Here is a 21,652-nt window from a genome sequence, read left to right as displayed (position 1 = left end):
AGCCAAGAATGAGCGAACGAACTGTGGACGGCTTCAATGCATAGGGTTCAAGAACAAGAAAAGAGAAAGCGGAAGGGAGCAGAAAGGGGGAATTTGTCTAGAACTGAGGGCAAATCTCACTAAAGAGATCCCGCCTGTATTATCACGTCGCTTGTAAAATGCTCTTGAGGTTAGACGGGATTGAGTCCCACATCAAGCCCAGTAGTTTGATGTGCCAAGATAGCTTGTACACAAGGCCACGAAACAAAGTAAGCCCCATTAAACTCGCGGGGCGCGGGTTGAGTGGAGTCAAGTAGAAGAGCCGGAGGCTATTGGACCATCTAGTGATCCATAAGCGGAGATGGACATGGATTAGACGCATCCAGGATTCATCAGGATTCGGATGGTAGCCCAGACCGGATTCGCTGGTTGGACAAGGTTCAGCAAACCGCACCCATTTAGCCAGTGAGGGCTCAGGGCCAGGGGGCAGAGCGAACTCAATTCAGTCGCGAAAAATTTCCAACTACGAAGGCAATGGAAGTTTAGATACTCATTTTTCAAACTCAAACTCAAATAGCCAACCGTCAGCGGAATCGAAACACACTAAACCACGCTCAATCAAGATCCCTGTTCTAGATTGCGCGGCCGCTGAGCGGGTCGCCAATAGCTTGATGCTAAACCCCCGAAATGTTGCCATGATAACACAAATATTTACCCAGAACAGTACGGAGTTTCGAACCCTAATCTTGAGCAAAAAGCTACGCAATCCTTTCAGCCCGCTTCGTGAGTTGAAGCCTCTACCCGGCCCCCTGCAAGAGGAACAGGGCAACTGGCATTATGGCAGCCGGCAAAACATGTCCGCAAGGTCGATTGCCCTACAAGATACTTCATTCCTTGTTTGCCCCGATATGTGCAGATTGAGATTGTTTACTACGACCAACTCTTCATGGGGACTCGCTTCACAGGCGACAGCAAGGACCCTGCTGTCAACGTGACAACATGGTTCCTGCTTGTCGTTGTCATTCTCGGGGTTGCTGCTCGGCTTGGAACAAAATTCCGAATTTTTCGGAAGCTCACAGTCGATGACTACTTGATTATTGCTTCCTTGGTAGTGCTTCCACTTGATGGCCCTCGATAAAATTCAGTCTGACGTTCTCCAGGCATTATGCGTGACACAGAGTATCGTCGTGTCTTTGGCGGTTGGTTCGGGTTATGGAAAGCATCATACGAAAGTCTCGAACGCTGACTTTGATCAAGTCATGAAGGTGAAAAATGCTCGGCTATCCTAATACTTTTAGCCTTCAGATTCACTGACTTGTGTGCTCGAAGCACAGGATCTCTACGCCGCGTCTCTGCTCTACATATCGAGTCTTTGCCTTTCGAAGTTATCTTTTGTTGTTTTTATCCGAGGGCTGTCGATCGCGAAAAAAGACCACTTTCGTTCGACTGTCGTTGTGACTGCAATCGGTAGTTGGACGGTTGTATCATTAATTGGCAACGCATTCCAATGTGGACTACCGAGTACCTGGGACTTTTGGGGAGGAAAATGTATCAACTTGGTATGTACTCGTGTATTTTTGACCGAATTGGCGACGCGATACTTATTCCGCAAAAGACAGCATGGCGATACTTCGTTTGCAGCGGCAACATGGTCACCGAGGCGATGATGCTCGCACAGGCCCTACTTCTGATCTATCGCGTTCAAGCCTCTCTCAAGAAACGCCTTGTCTTTGCCGGAATCTTTCTACCAAGGGTTCTGTAAGTTGATGACCGCTCTCGGATTCCATTGTACATGGACTAATTCTCAATTCTTCTGAAGGGTAATCGGAGCAATAATCGGGCAGCTCTCCTTCATCCATACCACTGCCGACTCGAATGACCCCACGTATGACATGTGTGACATGACAATCACCGAAGAGATGGTGCAGTGCCTGAGTATTGTGACAGCATGCTGGGGGCAGCTGAAGCCATTCCTTACATGGCTAAAGTCCAATGGTGGATTACAAGTTCCAAGCACCGAGGCTACAACCTCATACAAACTGCATGACAGAACCTCCCGATTGCAGTCGCTGTCCAGATCAAGGAGCAAGCAGAGGAGGGACGTCGGGATTTTGACACGAAATGATTCTCTTGTTGTGTCCGTAATGCAGGACTGGGAAGTCGATAGTCAGTCTAGTCAGACACAGATCATACGGGAAAATCAGCATGGTTGGATGGGTGAAAGATCGGAGGTCATAATCCATGCTACGAACAAGCCGTAATAAGTGAAGATGTGAGATGCAACAGAAAAGCCATAACAAAATAAATCTTGAGCCAGGTAGATTCTAATGCAGAAGTCATCGCTCGACTGAACCCTTACACTTCTTCATAAGCAGCTGGTGGCTTTTTTGAAGAACCGGCTTCCATTATACGAGGCCAAATCGGAAACCTCGTTATAAGAAAACCGACATTATGGTCTGTCGACCGCGCTAAAGATGGAAAATTATGTCTATGCCTACCCGGGTATTCAATACGTTCGGCGTGCGTTGGACTTTGAAAACGGGCCCTTTCAACATCAAAGAACATACAGTGGTTACGGTACGTTGGATAGATCCTCAAATGCCACTAAGAACGAAAATGTAGTGAAAAATGTGAGAAGAAAAACTAAATTTTCTTAGCTTATGGCAAAGTAGGTCATTCTCGTTGAATTTAGACCTAGCGGCAAAGAAGGCAATAGTGTCTCTATTGGTTCTACGTACTATATAGATATACTACTCGCGCTCTAAACGAAGCATAAGTGAAGCCTCTTATAGGAATAATACTGCGTTAAATATTAGGTGACACTATTGGCACTACCCCAAAATACTGGCGGCACTACCTTTCTGCCTAAATTACCTAGTTTATGCCTGATTTCTACCAAGCCCGTCAATCCTATCAATTACGTTAACTAAACCCAAGGCACCTTCGGGAGCTCAGCCTCACGGGAACGGCACTGGTCAGTCAGGGAAGGAAAAAGTGAGCAAGTCAAAATGCGTCCGGGTTATTTCTAGATGCCCCCAAAAAATCTCCGAGTCAATTGTTTAACATGCAGCTCTCCATGAAACACTCAAACATGTCATGTAGTAAAGAGCGAACTAACTGATCAGGCACATAAGCTTTCACCTGGGGACCATAGAAGAAGGTAAAATGGGGGTATTCGCGGTTGGGAATGGCCTTTACAGGAATCATGCAAAATCCTCATAAGCCGCACAGGTCATGCGTGCTACGTTCATTCTGAACATTGACTCAGAACTCAAGAAGCGAAGCCACTTGTAATCAGCCAGCTCGCATCAGCATTGAAAGATGAAGCAGATTCAAACGTGTGAACACCACCGTTGCTCGCGATGTAGCCCAGGATGTTGTAGTGACGAATATAGCGAGTGGGATAGCTCCAGGATCGAATAGAGTTGCCCGAGCCGCTAAGTGCAGTCAGTGGACAAAAGGTGGCGTCCTCATAGAATAGCTGCGTATCTTCCAGCGCACCCAGGTAAAGCTCAAAGCCAGAGTGCCAAATATAGCTACCAGGAGTGTCGACAGAAGCAATCACTGTTGCCGAGGCCGGTGCGGACTGTCCAGCTAGCCTGCTGTTGAAGGGCGGTGTCGCTGCTGGAAGAGACGACCTGGGTATTGATAGTGGAGCCAGTGTGTGCGAGGTAGCGGTCTGTATAGCCACTAGTTGTGACCGGTAGCGAGATTGATTCATCTATGGCCAACTCCGGGCCGCTAGTCAGCGATGTAGTTGCGTATCCAGCATCGACTATATCAGCTTGCACTTTGTCTTCTGTATCATTATCCGGATATCCAGAGGTTATCACGCCCTTGTAGAATGTCCCCTGTGCACCATTGCTGTTGTCACCGCCAATGCCCAAAATCAGAGCACCCTCTTTACTCATAGGGTTGTAGCCATCCGCGTCCGGCCACTCTCCATCACAATATGTCATGAGCGAGTCAGAAACAGTGTTTGCACCCCGGATCGCCCACTGGCTCGACTCGCCCTTAAGCATCGTAGTGACAAAGCGGTAGTATATCGATGGGTCCGCTGAATTTTCGCCAGTATTTTCGCCGGGTAATAGTCCATTTTCAAGGTCGGCCGTAACCCAAGGACCACTGCCACTACAAGTTCCCCAGACGTCGCAATTTCCATGATAAATAGCCTCCATGTGGCCGTTACGGGTATCGTGGCCATTAGTTTCTGCGTTATCGTAGTCAAAACAGCATGCGTCATTGTAGTGTGACCCGGAGTTGACGCGTATTACCCTCCCATCTTCGCGAGGTCCGGGCTTTTCTCGGCAGCTTTTCCCAGCATACTTTAACCCCCCCGCCGGAACGCCAAGGTGATCGACAAGCGGACCCATGTGTATTTCAGCGTGCACTATGTGCCTCTGAGCTATTAGTTAGCGTCTGAAGAGAATGCCTCCGCATTCAGAAGCAAGAAATAGATTAACATGCCGAAATCAGGTTGAACTAGTGGTCTTGCATGCGCAGGATGATGTGAACCAATATTCCCCGTTTCGCACTGGTCATAGCTTTTTCCAGTCATAGAATAGGACGTAAAGATATTTTCTGATCAAAAAAACCTTGCCATTCAGTGGAACAAAAAGTGGATTGCTCTTGTAGCTCATCAGGCCTTCAAATATGACATTTTGTTCTTACCGATAAAAGCGTCCTGATTCGCGGGAGAGTGATGGCCTTAAGACGCTGGCTAGACGCGACCGGGATCTGGGTTTCCACACTGGCAGGGAGGGTTTGGGTATCGTACACATGCTGTAGAATAGAATGCATTAGAAATTGTTTAAAAATAAATATAATCATACTTTTTTACCTTAACCCGGCTACATTCCTCCACACGGCGGAATCTCTGGCCAGTGTATAATGTTCACCCAAATCATTCTAAAATATCATTAATATTAGCACCCCTCGAGCAGGTGGTTTAATTATAGAATACTCACCCTCTCATTCGGAGGCAGAACAAGCGTCCGGCCAATCACCTAGGCTACGTACTACTTATACCATTGGTTTGAATCGAGGATCTTTCATGGTGGTGATGTCTTAGGTTCCATCAACATCGATGAAAAATCGATGAAAAGGTGTGGGAAATTGGTAAGATTTGTGCATGGATAGCCGGGTGGGGGAGATGTAAGGAGACTGCATTTAATGGGTGGGCTAGTGTTTAAATAGGCCCACTTAGCCAGCTGATCATAACTTAAATCTACCACGGAAGAAATCCGTTCTATTTTCCCGCATAGGTTGTCCAAGATCGTTTCGTTCCGGGGTCAGACTGAACCGCATCCTGTTTGACAACCGCGGAGCTGGCTTCCCCGCCGATTTCCACTACCTCTCTTCATCACGACAGGCACCTCAGACACCACCTTCAAGGGCCGGAAGAGACCACTCAAATATTATCACGTCACTGAAAATACATCTCACGTATCACAAGGCACCACTTTCCTTTCTGCCGTCCCCTATGTACGAACCTGTACCTCCTCGGTACAAGAAGACACATATTACCCGAAGCCGAAACGGATGTATTCCCTGCAGACAGAAAAAACGAAAAGTGAAGCCTTCCCCGCAGATGGTTCGAATAGTTACTGATATGGCACGTCGTCGACATTAGTGTGACGAGAAGAGGCCTAGCTGTGGGCTCTGTTCACGTCTCGAAAACTATTGCTCTTTTCGGAATTCTCCGTTACGATTTAAAGAGTTGTCTTTCAATTTGGGGCGGACAGCAGAAGTTGATACTCGGAATTTTGACCACAATGAGGTATCTCGCACCAAGTTGCATAATCATCGACATACCCAGCACAGCACGATCAACGAAGACGACGTACTCCCGAATCCTAACTTCCACCAGGGGCCGCCAACTTCAGATTTTGAATAATCCTCATAAGCCTTTAATCGCTGTTTCCGATGGACTTTTCTTCACCAATACTTTTCCTATGTTATCACCTTTCTATCTAAAAGCATACGACTAGTTGTTTCAAGCGGGTGTAACGATCGAAGCTCTCTCGGTGCCTGAGCACGTGACGCAGGCAGCCGCTTATGTGTAGATAGTTACGATGGGAGCTTCTCTCCTTCTTCCCTTCTCTTCTCTCTCAGCTTAATACCTTCGTTCAATACTACTGCTATCTTTCAAAGCATCTGAGTCCTTACATAGTATTAAGCTCACCCTATTCTCATTTCTATTCCCCCTGAATACCTGAGGTTGTACAGACGTACGCTTGCTTTGCTTACGCGACGTCTCAGCCACTCGGGACCGTTCCATCCAATCAACCCCCCCGAACTGAATCCGATCTACGCGCTAAGATGGTCTGTGATTATTCCACGAAGCCCAAGAGCAGCGGCTTAAAGGCACGAACTAAAGAACCTTGTGTCGAAGAGGTTAGTAATGACGCTAACGGTTGCTCCGCTTACGATACGACTGAATCTGAACCTAAAGATAAACTGATTACTCCTATCCCTATAACTGTAAAAAAGATACTTACTGCTACTGCTACTATTAATAAGGATAAGCAGAGAGATAACCGCTACGGCTTATTCTTTATATTATATAAGGATAGCCTCTATAAGTTTAAGAACCCTAAAGACCTTTAGATATACCTCTAGGAGGACCCTAAACGCTTCTATTACCTAATCAACAATCAGACTAAAGTTACTGATTGATATATAACTGACTAAGAGGCTTTTAAAGAGATCTATTAGTAGGTCAGATAAATTATAAGTAATTTATAAAATACCTAAGAAGATCTATAAGAAGCTAACGAGGATTATAACTGTCTGTGAGAGGAACTCTGCCAGAGTCAGTAGCCTAAAGAAAGAATCCCTTATCGATCCTATTGTGCTTAAGAAGAGCCTGAACTATATATACGCTCTTACTCTTATTTACTGTATTAATTGTACTGTTGCTTACAGTTATACTCCCGAGGTAAGTCTTCGAAAACCTATAAGCTTACTGATCCTTCTGTCTTCTCTGACAGAGCTGGTAACATAAAGTTTCGGAGCTGGTATACTGTAATAGAGGGCAAACTATAAGCTAATAAAGATTACTTTCTGACTACAGAGCTCTATAAGGCATACGTTGTAAGCTGCCTAGACAGTACTATATATAATTAGGTTGTCTCAGGGCTAAATATCTTTAACAAAGACGATAATAATAATAATAGTCCCTTCTTTAATAACAGGGACAATATCCTAGATTATCTAGAGAATATCTACAGAGACCCTGTTCGCTAAGAGAGAGCTAAGTACAAGCTTAAATAACTAAAGATAAAGCCTACTGACAAATTTACTATCTTCCTTACTAATTTTATTTATCTGGCCAATAATGTATAGATCCCTAACCATAAGTAAGTATAACTACTCCAGTAGAAGGTAAATATAAAGCTATAGCATAAGCTTACTAGAAAGGCTACTAAAGCAGGTATTATCTTCAGTAAATATATTAATAAGGCTTACCGTACTGCTACTCTTCTAGAGATTATAGATACTGATAAATAAGTTTAAAAGTCTTTTAACCTAAAACTAAATATTAGTACCAACGCTAATTAATTATTATCTCAAAACTAATAATCAGAAATCTATTCCTCCTCTGCTGTAACCAGTAACCCTTCTCTATACCCTCTTAATATAGCTAAACGGCTTAAGTAAAGAACCGAAGGATATTGCTTTAAATATAATAAGACAGGCTATATTAGTAAGGATTATCTGAAGCGTATGCTATGTCTCTTAAAGAAGCCTAAATCCGTTACTGCTGTTAACCTTACTGATATAGAAGTACCCTCCCCTATACCTACTGCTGATATAGGAAAAGCCTAGGCCTAGTAAAAGTCTCCTTACTAGGCGGACCTAAGGTATCCCTAATAGATCTAGATTTATCTAAGTTAATAACCTTAAAAGCCTTTATACTAAAGCTATAGCTAGTTTATAATAGACGATTATTCTCTATTTTAGTCCTTAGAGATACTGGAGTATAAGGATATATATATATTAATATCTCCTTAGTAGTATAGTTATATATAAATAACAGTATATATATTGAGAAGTTTGATAATCTGATCCCTGTAAAGGGCTATAATAGATACCTTAGTATACTGATAACCTATTTTATCTAGTTTATACTATATATTAACAGATATCGATAGTTATAAGTCCCTATAATAATCACCGATCTAGGGTAATATAATATTATCCTTGGACAGGATTAGTTTAATTACTTCTAGATTCTAGCTAATTATTATAATAACTAATTAATCTGGCCTGATGAGGTATTATTACTAGATAAGGTTATAACGAAACTTGTTGTCCTAATACCCTATACAATATTAAAAAGATCTGCTGTTAATACTGACCACTAAGCAGATACTGACCGAAGAGATCTGTTAATTAAATCAAAAGCTTTATAAGAAAAAGATTATCAATATATAATAAAGAAGATAGACCGAGTAATCTCCTAAGGAGAAGAAGAGGAGGACCTAACAGAGGTAGAGTTTCTGGCTAGAAAATAATCTCCCCCTCTCCTAGGTAAGTAATTTCTTATTTCCCTGGTTAAGATTACCGTAATCAGAGCGGTAGGCTTCTATCGTTATATAAAGAAAGCAGATACAGAGATATTTATAACCTCTCTGGATAAGATTAATTAAGTTCTAGAGGATAAGCACAGCCCCCAGGAGCTTAAAGATGAAGAGAATTAGAAGCTGATCCCCCCTGAATATTATAACTTCCTTAAGGTCTTCTTAGTAATTAAATTAAATAAGATACTATTATATCAATAGGGTATAGATTACTAAATTCTGCTTAATAGTATCCTTGCCCCTAGATACTGTCTGCTGTATAAGTAATTATTTAAAGAACTAACTGTCTGTAAGAACTATATTATAGAAAAGCTTAATTTAGGCTTTATTAAACCAAGCTCAGTATCCTTTATATCCTCTGTACTGATAGCTTATATACTGAATAGGAAACTTTACTTCTGTGTTAATTACCAGAAGTTAAATATACTAATAAAGAAGGACTGATATTCCCTTCTGCTAATTAACAAGCTATTATAGTGTCTCTTAAAGGCTAAGGTCTTTACTAAATTAGATATCTGATAAGGTTTTTATTAAATCTGCCTATATCTAGATACTAAAGAGCTCTTAATATTTAGGACTTAATACAGATCCTTTAAATATAAGGTTATATCCTTTAGAATAACTAATATATCTATAATTTTTTAAAGGTTTATTAATTTGACCCTTGTAGAGTATCTTAATAATTTTACTATAGTATACATTAACGATATCCTGATCTATTTAGATTTAATTAAAGAATATACTAAATACGTCCAGAAGATACTCTAACGTCTCTGGGATACTAGACTTTAGGCCTCGATAGGTAAGTATAAATTTTATATTAAAAGCACTAAATTCCTTAGTTTTATTATCAGTACTGAGGATATTACTGTTAATTCTGCAAAGGTAGTAGTTATTTAGAATTAGGAGACTTCTACTACTGTATATAGTATATAGTTATTCCTAGGATTTTATAACTTCTACAGATACTTTATTAAGTACTACAGTTATATCAGTAAGCTACTATATCGTCTGATACAGAAGAAAGTACTATTTAAATAGTCCCCTAAGTATTAAGCTACCTTTAAATTCCTTAAGAATTATCTTGGCTCTGCTTCTATTCTCTAGTATTATAATCCTGATACTGAAACCAAGATTAAAACTAATACCTCTAAGGGCTATACTAGTACCGTTATATATTAACAAAATAATCCCTCTTCCCTCTAGCACCTAGTTACCTTTCTATCTAAGTTAATAGACCCTATAGAACAGAACTATAATACTAGAGATCAGGAGATATTAGTAATTATAAGGGTACTGACTAAATAGCGTCCTAAACTAGAAGACCTTTAGCGTATAGAATATTTTATTATCTATTCAGACTATAGGCCCCTATAGGCCTTTATAATAATAAAGAAGCTAAATAGCCGTTAATCTTACTAACAGGAGTTCTTATCTTAGTTCTACTTTATAATATATTATAAATCTAGCAAAAGCAATATTATCGCTGATATCCTATCTTAAAAGAAAGTATCTCTACCCTGTATTAAATAACCTGTATTATTAAAACCTAAGATACTGGGCCTATTACCTTTTTCAGTAATAATTAAAGCTATTATAACCCTGGTAGCCCCCTTAACCATTACTCCAATCTCTGTAGACTGTCTAGCCCTTAGAATAACAGTTAATCCGGTAGATAATATTATAGAGCATATCCTATTAGCTAATCAGACCTACCTATTGCTTAATAAATATTATAAATAGGCAGCGGATAAGGACAAAGCACAGTAGATAATTAAATATAGACAACTCTTATTTAAAGGCTAAATAGTTATACCTAACGATAGTAACCTATATATACGCCTATTAGACAAGATTCATCGGCAACCATTAACAATATACCCTAGTACAGATAAGATATTAAAGTTAGTCTAGGATCAATACTACTAGATAGGCTGGTCCGCCAACATTAAGCGCTATATCAATAACTGCTTAGTGTACAGAAGAACAAAAATATAGTATAATAAACCTCCTAGGTTACTACAACCCCTGCCTATTCCTGACCAGCCGGGGTAATATCTCTCAATAGACTTCTGCTTATTCTCTAAGGACTACTATAGCTATAATACTATTCTTGTCTTTATTAACTGTCTTACTAAGCAGCCTATTTTAATCCCCTGTCATAAGACTATAACTACTAGAGAAACTATACGACTATTTATCTGTTTTATAATACCATAGTTAGGTATCCCTAATACTATTATCTCTGACTGCAGAATATAATTTATATCTGTGTTTTAGCAGAAATTCAGCCGTATTCTAGGTATTCAGTATAAACTATTAATAGTATACTACCTACAGACAGATAGTCAAACAGAGATCGCTAATAAGTATATAGCGTAAAGACTACGTATGGTGGTAAACTACTAATAGAATAACTAGTCAGAATACCTTCTAATTATAGATTTTACTACAGTAATACTTTCTCAGAACAGTATTAAGTACTCCCCCTTCTTTACAGAGAAGAGGTTTAACCCTCAGATATCTTTTGACTAGATATCTAACGTTCCTAAAGTTATTACCAACGATACCTAGCGTACCTATAATATAGTTGATATTATACAATAAGTCTGGGAGAAGGCCTATAGCTCTATAAAACTTACCTAGAAGAGACAGAAAGAATAGGCTGATAAGTAATATAAGAAGGATAACTTTAAATTATATAATTAAGTATTTATTATTGCTAAACTATAGAAAACCAGATATCCAAACAGGAAGCTTTTATAATAAGTATATAGCCCCTTTAAAATTATTAAAAAAGTAGGTAATACCTAGAAGTTATAACTCCTAGAGAGCATAAAGGTCTATCTAGTTTTTACTCTAGAAAAGCTATACTATAGCGCCCGTTTAGCACCATTGACAGGACAGATCCCTGACGCTGAACTACCCGTCGTTATTAATATCAAAGAGAAGTATAAGGTTGATCAGATTAAGGACTCAAGGATATACCGAAAAAAGCTATAATATAGGGCTAGCTGGATCGGGAATGAAGATACTGTGTGGTACTATGCCAGCAGATTCAAAAACGCCCCAGAGAAGCTCACCGCGTTCTATCTACGCTATCCCAATAAGCCTGGGCCTCCTATAAGGCTTTTGATATGGCTAGACGCTGCGAAGAATGACGAATTTGAGGCGGATCACGACGACGACGACAAGCCGGTGATACTGGCTTGATTAATTGCGAACCTGAGGCCTGGGGCCCAGGCCTTTTAAAAGGGGAGACTATATAACGATCGAAGCTCTCTCGGTGCCTGAGCACGTGACGCAGGCAGCCGCTTATATGTAGATAGTTACGATGGGAGCTTCTCTCCTTCTTCCCTTCTCTTCTCTCTTAGCTTAATACCTTTGTTCAATACTACTGCTATCTTTCAAAGCATCTGAGTCCTTACAGCGGGTTAGATTTGCCCGCTCTTAGAGAAGCTATGGTTGCCTTCTCTGCCGCTTAATCTGCCTACTCCTTTGGGAACCTATGCCAGATACGGTCAAATAAATTATCCCTACTTTTTATTCAATTGCTGAACTCCTTCGGTTATATGATTTAATTGGTTAAGTAAGATACCAGTTAGATTAAGGATATCCTTACTGCAGTAATTTTCTTTATACTCTTTAAAAATATCGTTAGGACCGTCAGGACCTCTTACTGCTATTTACAAAGGCTAGAGACTCTTGACCTTTAGTACTACCGTACTTTATCTAGAACACTTTACGGCCGACTAGTTTTACATACGAATCTTTTTATCTGTATACAAGGGTTTCTTATTCTAGGGCCGTTACATAGAACACATTACAGCCAAGTTACTGACCGAAAGCTTAATCTTCTTATGCGCCGGATCTGTACACTATAAGAACTGCTCTTTATCATAATGGCAGATTCTATCTGTATATTATCTATTCCCTTTCTTCGGAGATGCTTACAGTCCCGCTGTGATAAGTTAGGGTTATTTAGCCTAAAGCTTTTAGTCCCTAGAGATAGAGAAGGTTATCTTTCTGGATGCAACAGCGAGTCTGAGGTTTACCGGAAGCTAGACGATCTTAGGTAATATATTAATTTTCTCTTTGCTCAGTCAAATTCGCTATAAAATATATTTCTTTGATATATAGCCTATCCGATATTCTAGCGAACCGATCTTAGCTACACAGAAGATGCTATTCTGCCTATTATATTTAAAAGCTGTAAAGACGTAATTGCTTGCGCGATGTATACATTGGTGTAGGTCCTTTGTGACCACCAAATACTTAGATATTTGCTTCTTACAGAGACTGGAGAAGTAGCTTTGCTATTAACTCAGTGGGCTAAAGTAATCCTTAGTATTGTAAAAGGATAGGATCTATCATAATACTTATACGAGGAGACGTATAACATAAATATAGGATAGATTGTAGAGTTGCTTTGTCTTCGCTGGCCCAATACGGATATATTGACCTATTTAACTTAATACCTCGTCCCTGGCCTTAGGTTAGCTTAGCCTGCCATAGAAGATACTGCAGGGGCTTTGGTGCTATTCGATTTACTAATAGATATACACAAATCCAAAAATGCCCGTGGACGCAAAGTCTTTGCTATGCACCTTGTCCTTGAATATTCTCCCAAAGAAAACGGATTCTTTCTGCCCAATCAGTCATTCCGTTTTGTTATCCATGGTTATAATGATGGTGGAGAGTTTTTTTATGATTATATCTCACCTTCAACTTGAGCTGGAAGTAAATGAAACTATATTCTCCTCGAGATTTCTAGTAGTTCATCTTCCGACAAACTCACGGTGATGATGGCAATAAACATCTGGATATGAAAACAGTTATTAAGGAGGAAGCATATTTCGCTAGCGACTGAAAATGATAGGGACTGTTGTGTGAGAGCCCCTTGCGTCGGGCCCACGATATTCCGTGCAGGACATCGCACAATTATCGCTTGGCTATCGAAAAGAACATCACCGTTTCGAGGGAGAGCCGGGCTCTCTCCGCGACGGTTTCTTTCGATAATTCCTTTGCTTGCAATGATGCGTCATAGTTCGGAGGCCCCCAGTCCTACTCCTGGGGGACAGACCGTCTTGGGCTCCTCGATCTATCCGCCGGAATATATATGGAACCTAGCAGGACAGACCAGCGCAGACCGAAAACGAGAGATCTATACTGGGATCAATACAGCCATGCCGACACGCGACTTCTGGGAGTTCCATCCAAGGTTGAGCCGTTCTACTCCCTCCCTACCCCGACCCTCCTCTTTTGGTTCCACTGGAACATCAACAAGTTCTGTGTAGGGTTTGAGGCCGTCTAAAGCATTAATGACCGCCATTTTGTCACGTGGGAACATACTCGGGTGATGATGATGTTTCTACGCTGCATGCAACTTTCCTATGCGAGTGGCCTGTTGCAACGTGTGTCTGGCTGCTGGCGGGACGTCTGGTTCCGTCCTGATGCTGAGCGGACGGATGGTCTTCGCCGGTGTGAAGGGTTGAGGTTCCAGCGAGGCATGGAGAAGTACGGGTATGCCTTGGTTTTGGAGAAGGTTGACTGGGATGCAATGGCTTTCCGCCAGCCCTCCGCGCAGTACATGATGTTCAACAGCCCTTCTCTGCAGGCAGCCTTCCATACGCGGTATGGGCAGATCCGAGACGTCCGCCTCGACTTCCTACGGGTGTATCAGGCACACCACTGGATGGAGGAATTTAGCTCTATTTCTCCCTGTCTAGATCTTCTCGAAGATTTCCTCCGACAACTTTCCTTCTGCGCGTTTCGGAAAGATGTCTTGTTACATGTGAAGCGACTGTTACACACGGACCACGTATTGTCGCTGAGAAAACTAGCTCTGGTTGCGGCCTCATTTCAATTCCCTCGGGCTTTCAAAATGTCGGCGATGCTTCCATGGTGATTTGAGAAATTTAGTCGCGCGTTCTTGGGTCCTAATGATGTCGTGGTTCAAAGGCTGTTTCGAAACAGTCTTTCTATTGACGAAGATTGCTAGTTAAACAAAGCCGACCGGATAAATCTAGTCTCAAAAATTGGTGCTTTAATTGAGACCAATCAAAGCAGATGGTGGGGTGGGAGGGCACGGTAGTAAATTACAACTATAAATTACAGTTCTAACATTTTAGGCGGGCTGGGCGATCGTGTAACTATTCCACAGCTAAACAACAATCCTTTTCATTTTCTGCAAATCGACATACGCCCCGCAGGGCCTGGTGCGTAGTTTGTGCTCTTCATGGAGCCCCTCTTCAGATTGTCCATCATCATCCCTAGTCTAAGTTCTTCTAACTAGATGTGGCGTACTTGGCGGCCACGATGTCGGCCTGCACCGAGTTCTCGGTGTCATCAGATGGATAACCGGAGGTCATCACACCCTCGTAGAAGGTGCCCTGTGCGCCATTGCTGTTGTCACCGCCAATACCCAGAATGATAGCGCCTTCTTTGAGCATGGGGTTGTATCCAGAAGGACGCGCACCGCTATAGTAGGTATCAAGCTCGCCAGTAGTAGCGTCACCACCGCGGAGTGCCCACTCATTCGACTGGCCCTTGAGGACAGCAGTAAAGAAGCGCGAGGTGATAGAAGGATCGCCACTATTATAAGTGGCATTCTCGCCGGAGAAGAGACCATTCTCCAGATCAGCCATAAGCCAGGGGCCGCTTCCGGCGCCAGTGCCCCAGGTCGTACAAGCACCGAAGTAGATAGCTTCCATATGGGCATCACCTGTATCGGTGTTGCTAGTCTCAGCGTTGCCATAGTCAAAACAGCACTGATCATTATAATCGGTTCCATCAAGTACTGCATACATGCCTCCCGCGTCATCGCCTGTAGCAATGCCGCTGGTGTTGTCATTACGGTAACCCATGCCGGGCTCAAATTTGACACCATACACTTTCTGGCCATTCAGCGTAATGGGGGCGCCGGTGGCGCTAGCCAGATTATCGTAGCCACCAGCTGCGGGTCCATCAAACCCACCGGGTGGGGCCTGAGTGAGGTCGTTGCCATTTCCAGATTGGTCGTAAATAATGGTAATGTTGCAGGTAGTGTTTTCGCAGAATGTATCTTGTGCAGAAGCATCGGAAACACCACCAGCGGTCACTGGCACGATATCGGTTGTGTTGCTGTCGGAGGCACGAGACACTTGGTAAAGCCCACCTGTATAGGCATCGTAAAGGGCACGAGTGGTACTGTGCGCTGCGACGCAAGGCGTATCACCAGCGGCGTAGATGTCGCAGGGTCCAGCGATAACAAGGGAACCTGTGGCAACGAGGGCAAGGGCCAGGCTGAGTGGGAAAGACATGTCTGACCACTTTTTGCGGGGATATATCTTGGCAAGGAATGGTAGAGAAGAGATATTTGAGGATCTTGAGCTTGTCCAGAAGCTCCGATTCTGCGGGTACGGGACACCTTTATGTAGTTTTGAGCTACATCGTATCTGGCTTCCGTTAACTAGTAGGGTGAGATCTTCACTTTGTCTTGCCTTTTCAAGAGCACCAATGGAGACATACACTCAGACAGTAATTAAGGAAGTAGTATCTGAATACTGTACAGCTCACATGACTCCACCTGCGTATACTCGCGGGATTATACTTTTTGTTGCTTGCATTCCCCACGGGGTCCATAATATCACCGAAGCTTTACTTGATTCAGAAACCATATTTTGTGATAGAGGTCGAGATATTAACCGAAGTTTCCCTTCCGTCATTTATGTCAATAAGAGTGCCAAAAGACTAGTCGGTAGTTGAACACAAAATAGTAATGACTAGTATGAATTTATGACGAATGAGATCAGTTGAAACCGATTCAGGGTGAAGCAGGTGATTGGATGAAGCAAATAAAGATGCACTCGTGAGCCAGGTTGAAACGCCTCCTGAATGCCTATCCGGCTGTCACAACACTGCGAGTGTCACTCAGTCACTCCAAGTCCATATCGAATTCTTGCCATCCTACCTCAAAAGATCTATTATCCTGTTCGTCGATCCGATAAATCCACCAAACGTAATCTGGAATAGGTTTCGGGTAGGGTGGATGATCCGGGACCACTTCCTCCGCAGGAATATTCCCGGCTTAGGTGAAGATTGGCCAAATTCTGGGGCAGGCACGAAGCGGTGCGGGGATCGGAGCTGGACTGTCATGGAATTGGCCGATTGGGCCAGCGTATCGATCACTCATTTATGTTTCTGAATGTATGCCCACATACGAAAGCTTCGGTCTCATCATAGGTGTAACACGCACTGCATCAAAAACGGGACATGCCCCTCTTCAGAATTCAAGCCTCGGGGTATTCTGACCAGAATAAACTACCCCACAATAAGCCCCGCGGTGCCTGTCGAGCACTTTAATTTCTGGTGCCTGTGCAGCGCCGAACCCCACAGTGTAGAGGTCGCCCAGCCTGATCGACAAAGCCACCCATAAGCCACCCACCCGACCATGGAAATATTCCTACGGAGAACTGCAAGAATTCATGGTCTGGTGTATAACATGGCATGCCGGCATTTCTACAGCCGCAATTCCTCATACTCGAATTCAGTTGTCAATGTCTGCTGGTATATACTGTATGAGCAGTTTTATATATTGACGGTCAGAGGGAGGGGTCAAATACCATTAGGACACTTCGGGATAGACCTATTCATCGTTCGCCTAATTGGAAATCTTCGGTTATTGTCGCATGTATAATACTGTACTGAATCCAGACGTATCGAGTATGTATCACAATACCCCGAGAATTACCAATCGGCCTAACCTGATTAGGCGACCTAACTGCCGCGCTGTAGAAGGAACGCCAAGGGCGATTTCGATTGACGTGTCATCCCACTGAGAGACTGGAAGACGCGCGTCTTCGGACGAATTGGGTGAAAGATGAATAAGCATATCCTGAAGGGTCCTAGTGGTCGACAGTGGCACCTAGGGCACGCATGGTCCGTAGCTTTTCGACTGCAAAGGCGTTGGAAGACGAATGCCAAAGAAGAGCCAGTACTGCCACCACTGGCTTCCACAACTGTCATACCAGGCTGTACTGTAGCTTCCCTTTAATCTCAGCCTGCTCAATCATGGAAGTCGCCATACGATCCTTATACTAGCCGGTCGGGTTCAAGTATTCAAGCTTCAGGAATGTCTTGGCATGGCCTTCCGGAACCACGCGACGGAGACGCACGACAGGCGTATTTCCAATGGCATCCAACGCGGAGTCAACAGGAAATGGGGGTGAAGCCATGGTGTAAGCTTTGCTGGTTCGGCTTGAAGTTGGAACTCGGGTCTTGACTGAACGATGGTTTCCGGGCTGGAGGGATGTCAGGAAGGCAAATGAATCTATGCGAACCAACGCAGTGGATAAGTGAGCCAGCAACACGTAATAAATCTAGAGGATATCCATTAGCAGATTTACGACTCGACGACCGCGAAACAATTTCCAATTTTTTTCAAACCAGATTTTGCATACGGGTAGTATATGCTTTAGTATGATATTCAGAGTCTCAGATACGCATATTATCCCATTATGTTGTTATGGCGCGGGAAAGTTGGGAATATTTTGTAGATTTTACATCGTCGACCATCGATCGGGTGGGGCGCGCGTGATATTAGACCAATGACAATTTTCTGGACGCGGGATTTGGCCAATAATGAATTTTCTGGACTTGGAGAAGCAGCCAATGGTAGGCGTACGTACGCCAAATACGAACCCCACCTTTGTTGATAGAACTACTCCCACTTTTGGATTCATAATCCTAGTAACCCCTATTGATCTGGATATTCTCATCGACATCGATACAATGGACGACAGACACACTCGCATGAGCAGTTATACAACTCGCACTATACTGCGATTTGTGGCGCTGTCCTCATGCTCTGGGTCCCACTCTTCATTTGGGGCAAGCAGATTCGCGAGAAGTCTATTAGCTGGCGGGTTATGCGGTGGGCGCAGTGGGATACCGACCGAGAGGTTGGCGAGTAAGGTGTTTTATGCCCACCCGATTACGACCTCTGCGACACCGACACTATCGGGCGGGTGGATGTCCAGCACAGACACAAATTCCTTGTTTCCTGATACTTTTGGGCCTTGTAGGGTGGTGGGTACCGGTGAAATTTTCGACAGGGTTGGAAGGAATGAGAAGAATTTGTCGCATAGCCCCTACTTAGGTTCAGCCAATCTAAACAAAGTCTTTGGACTGGGGTCACTATCATAATATTATTCTATAAACAATCATTGGATAATGACTTTAAGGTTGTTTAGGAGCGCAAAAGGCCATAGCCCGAATCTGCAGTGGAAGTCCAAACCGAGGTTATGGACATGCTCAAAGGCGGCCGTCGAGACCTCCATGCGAGAATATTGGTTCACCGTGATCCAAAGTGCGGAGCGTAGAGAGCTTAGGCTTATCTGCAGCCATTTATAGAAAACAAAGAGTATAATTTGTGACCACGGGACATAGAACGCATTTGCTTCTTGTTGATTTGCCAGGGCTGTTGTGATAATCCCAACTTGATCAGGGACCATCACATTGTTGATTCGCTGTACCGCAAGCAAGAAGAGACAGGCCAACGTCGCCAGCTTCAGTCGGTACGAGTTAGATGGCCATATATAAGGGAGGAAAAAGGAGTATGCCCTGACATACTCCCACCAGCTTCTAGTGGGAATTGTTGTCCAGTGAACGCCTGGGTCCTGCGATTTAGAAGCTGTGGGCAATGGGCCGCCATTTATTGGGTTGTACATCTCGATGTTGGTAACGTTGCCCGTCTGCGAAGGATCCAACGGCCTAGTTGTCTTTGACCGGTCACCCGAGGTCTCACCATCATTTGTAAGCAGTGATGACTTATTGGCGTAGAGTAGAACCAGAGTCACGAGGGCCAAGATGCGGACACTGTTAGAGATAGCTTCCAAGATTTTCCAAAGGTTTAAGCTATCGCGAATTGGGCCTCCTAATGGATCGCCAAGTGCTCTTTCACGATGGACTGCGCTTGAAATGACCACCTCGATAGGGATAGCGGCAGACCAACACGTCATTTGAACAGCCGTTGGGGACGAGGTGTTATCGAAGATGGATAAGAGTAGGACCATATAGAAAAAGGCAGACCCAACAATATAGTTCTGTAATGTTAGCCTTGATGAGCGCATATTGCATGAGAGCTATGCCTGCGTACCGCGAGAGATTGCCCGAATCACTATTCAGATCGGGCCATCACCAAATGGGCGACGAAGACCGCCGCGTCTCCAAAGTATGTTACAATCAACACGACCGACAGCCCGTTGAAAATTCGCTCTGAAGTTGGTGAGAACCTTTGCTTCTTGTAGGAGGCACCAGTAGCTTTGGAGCACTGTGGGAGTTGGCGACAATCAGTCCCCATTTTCAACAAACTCCCGTACTGTGCTCTAATCGTAGTAACCACATGGGCTCCCATAAAAAGGAATAGAAGCAGAATTTGGGGGAATGGGTGCAGAGACTCTAGGAGTTTCCGAGTAGCACGCTGTTCCATGATGTGTAGCCGAATCCAAAGAATCCACGAAGTAGAGAAGTGTGTTTCTGCACTGCTGTGGCGGGCCGGATATATGCTTCACCCCAGGAGGTAGAATTTGAGTCAATTGAGTGTGGTTTAGCTATCCCCTGTGTGTCCAAGAGAGAAGATAGCTAATGAAAAAGAGAGGGGCTTTTAAACCAAGGCAGCCGAAGACACGGTCTGAGCCATGCATGGATCGCAATGTGATGAGAATGTAGCCCCTGCAAGCGACCAAATGATCAGTACGAAGTTGACTCAGATCGGCTGATTCGGCTGTTTTGGGCTGGTGAGAGTAGGTCAGTGCTTGACCATCGGGGGTTAATCACTCCGAGGGAACTGAGAAGCTGCAAATGTGCATACAGCGAGGGTCCAGCCTTGACTTCCTAAACAGGAATGCTTGGGATCACCTACCCTCCTCTACACATAGAAAAGAAAAATCATTGATTTAGAAAGCCTGTTTTATGTTCTACGGATTTGGATTACTACTATTCTAGTCCGGGCATTCCAGCCTTAGAGCCCGATGTTGCGTTGGCTGAACTATCAAGATTTCACAAGCGGGCAAAGAAGGGGATAAGCCATTTCATGGCTACATAGTACTCGATTCGATTGACGTGTCAGAGATGAAAGTAGCCGAGCATGTTGGGTTCAAGGTCCTTCCACAAACAGTATGGTTTAGATCAGCCATCCTCCAGCACTTCGGCAGGAGGAATTAAGACATGGGCTTAAACTCTGCTATTGCATCCTCGCCTCCGTCCATGTCCTTCACCTCGGAGTACTTCAAAGTCAGCATCTTTCTTTCCTTTGATCCTTTCCATCGGATGACTTCAACTTGGAGCTCATCGAGAACCGGCAAAGGATCGCAACGGAAATAAGCCATCCAAACTTTGGTCACTTTGGGCTGGCCAATTTGTCCACTGTCGACAATGGAAAAATCCATTCTTGGTTTCACTCTGGAGGGGCACGGGCTCTGATGTCGTTTGTCTCCACACAGTATTGCTCTTGCATCGTGCTGTCCCCCTGGAAGGAAGGCTCAGGCCCATCTGAGACGGTACTCTATTCTGCCTTTAACGTGGGTCGATTCTGCGCACACAATTGCTCTTACACTTGATAGACCGAAGCACTGGAGAAACGACCAAAGTCCCATCGTAATTGGAGACGATTGGGAAGCAGACTGTCGGCTGAAACTGATAAGAAGTCTAGAATCATAATTGGGCCGGATGGGAGGTCGGGCCTTAAGTACGACACTTGGATAAGGGGCCGTCTCGTGCATGCCTAGGGTGATGCTGATCTAGTACACATCCTAAAGTTCTGAGGCCATCGGGTGTCTAGACCGTAGGGCCGTCCTCCGTTAAAAACTGATCTATACCGTTTCGGGGATGTTACGCGACAGCCCCTCTCAACATCCTGATCCGGGGATTTGACAAACTATTCCTAACCAGCATTATGACCCCTATCATGGCAGAAAGTCTACTAGCTGACTTATCAGCGCAACTGAATACCTTTATTTCCTTTCTCAAAGCTGATCTCTCTCCCGTTATCTTGGCAGATCCTGCGGAAAGGGGATGCCATCGCGCTGCCGTGAGGATAGAAAATGGAT

General features: G+C 43.7%; 7 protein-coding genes across 7 annotated transcripts; 3 read left to right on the top strand and 4 right to left on the bottom strand.

Annotated features, from left to right (window-relative positions):
• Window positions 1-925: 925 nt before the first annotated feature.
• On the top strand, window positions 926-2,240 carry N7481_009210 (uncharacterized protein; the record flags this gene model as incomplete). The annotated part of the gene is made up of 5 exons (XM_057268429.1): window positions 926-1,090; window positions 1,140-1,244; window positions 1,314-1,538; window positions 1,595-1,737; window positions 1,799-2,240. 5 exons carry the CDS (start codon window positions 926-928, stop codon window positions 2,238-2,240), a joined length of 1,080 nt encoding a protein of 359 aa, XP_057119106.1.
• A 1,010-nt stretch (window positions 2,241-3,250) lies between these two features.
• Window positions 3,251-4,352, bottom strand: N7481_009209 (uncharacterized protein; the record flags this gene model as incomplete). Its single annotated transcript, XM_057268428.1, has 2 exons — window positions 3,251-3,543; window positions 3,671-4,352. 2 exons carry the CDS (start codon window positions 4,350-4,352, stop codon window positions 3,251-3,253), a joined length of 975 nt encoding a protein of 324 aa, XP_057119105.1.
• A 9,574-nt stretch (window positions 4,353-13,926) lies between these two features.
• Window positions 13,927-14,472, top strand: N7481_009208 (uncharacterized protein; the record flags this gene model as incomplete). The annotated part of the gene is made up of 1 exon (XM_057268427.1): window positions 13,927-14,472. One exon carries the CDS (start codon window positions 13,927-13,929, stop codon window positions 14,470-14,472), a length of 546 nt encoding a protein of 181 aa, XP_057119104.1.
• A 379-nt stretch (window positions 14,473-14,851) lies between these two features.
• N7481_009207 (uncharacterized protein) lies at window positions 14,852-15,865 on the bottom strand (the record flags this gene model as incomplete). The annotated part of the gene is made up of 1 exon (XM_057268426.1): window positions 14,852-15,865. The coding sequence occupies one exon, from the start codon at window positions 15,863-15,865 to the stop codon at window positions 14,852-14,854; it is 1,014 nt and encodes a 337-aa protein (XP_057119103.1).
• A 2,320-nt stretch (window positions 15,866-18,185) lies between these two features.
• Window positions 18,186-18,517, top strand: N7481_009206 (uncharacterized protein; the record flags this gene model as incomplete). The annotated part of the gene is made up of 2 exons (XM_057268425.1): window positions 18,186-18,218; window positions 18,347-18,517. The coding sequence occupies 2 exons, from the start codon at window positions 18,186-18,188 to the stop codon at window positions 18,515-18,517; spliced, it is 204 nt and encodes a 67-aa protein (XP_057119102.1).
• Window positions 18,518-18,766: 249 nt separating this feature from the next.
• N7481_009205 (Vacuolar ABC heavy metal transporter (H.t1.c1)) lies at window positions 18,767-20,034 on the bottom strand (the record flags this gene model as incomplete). The annotated part of the gene is made up of 2 exons (XM_057268424.1): window positions 18,767-19,648; window positions 19,744-20,034. 2 exons carry the CDS (start codon window positions 20,032-20,034, stop codon window positions 18,767-18,769), a joined length of 1,173 nt encoding a protein of 390 aa, XP_057119101.1.
• Window positions 20,035-20,764: 730 nt separating this feature from the next.
• N7481_009204 (uncharacterized protein) lies at window positions 20,765-20,992 on the bottom strand (the record flags this gene model as incomplete). Its single annotated transcript, XM_057268423.1, has 1 exon — window positions 20,765-20,992. The coding sequence occupies one exon, from the start codon at window positions 20,990-20,992 to the stop codon at window positions 20,765-20,767; it is 228 nt and encodes a 75-aa protein (XP_057119100.1).
• Window positions 20,993-21,652: the final 660 nt, after the last annotated feature.

The sequence above is a fragment of the Penicillium waksmanii genome (genome assembly GCF_028829765.1).
Source record: "Penicillium waksmanii strain IBT 27052 chromosome Unknown utg000008l:1.0-5622682.0:1.0-5626561.0, whole genome shotgun sequence".
NCBI classification, from domain to species: Eukaryota; Fungi; Ascomycota; class Eurotiomycetes; order Eurotiales; family Aspergillaceae; genus Penicillium; species Penicillium waksmanii.
Note: the sequence above shows the minus strand (reverse complement) of the source record. Positions and strands in the feature narration are given on the sequence as shown.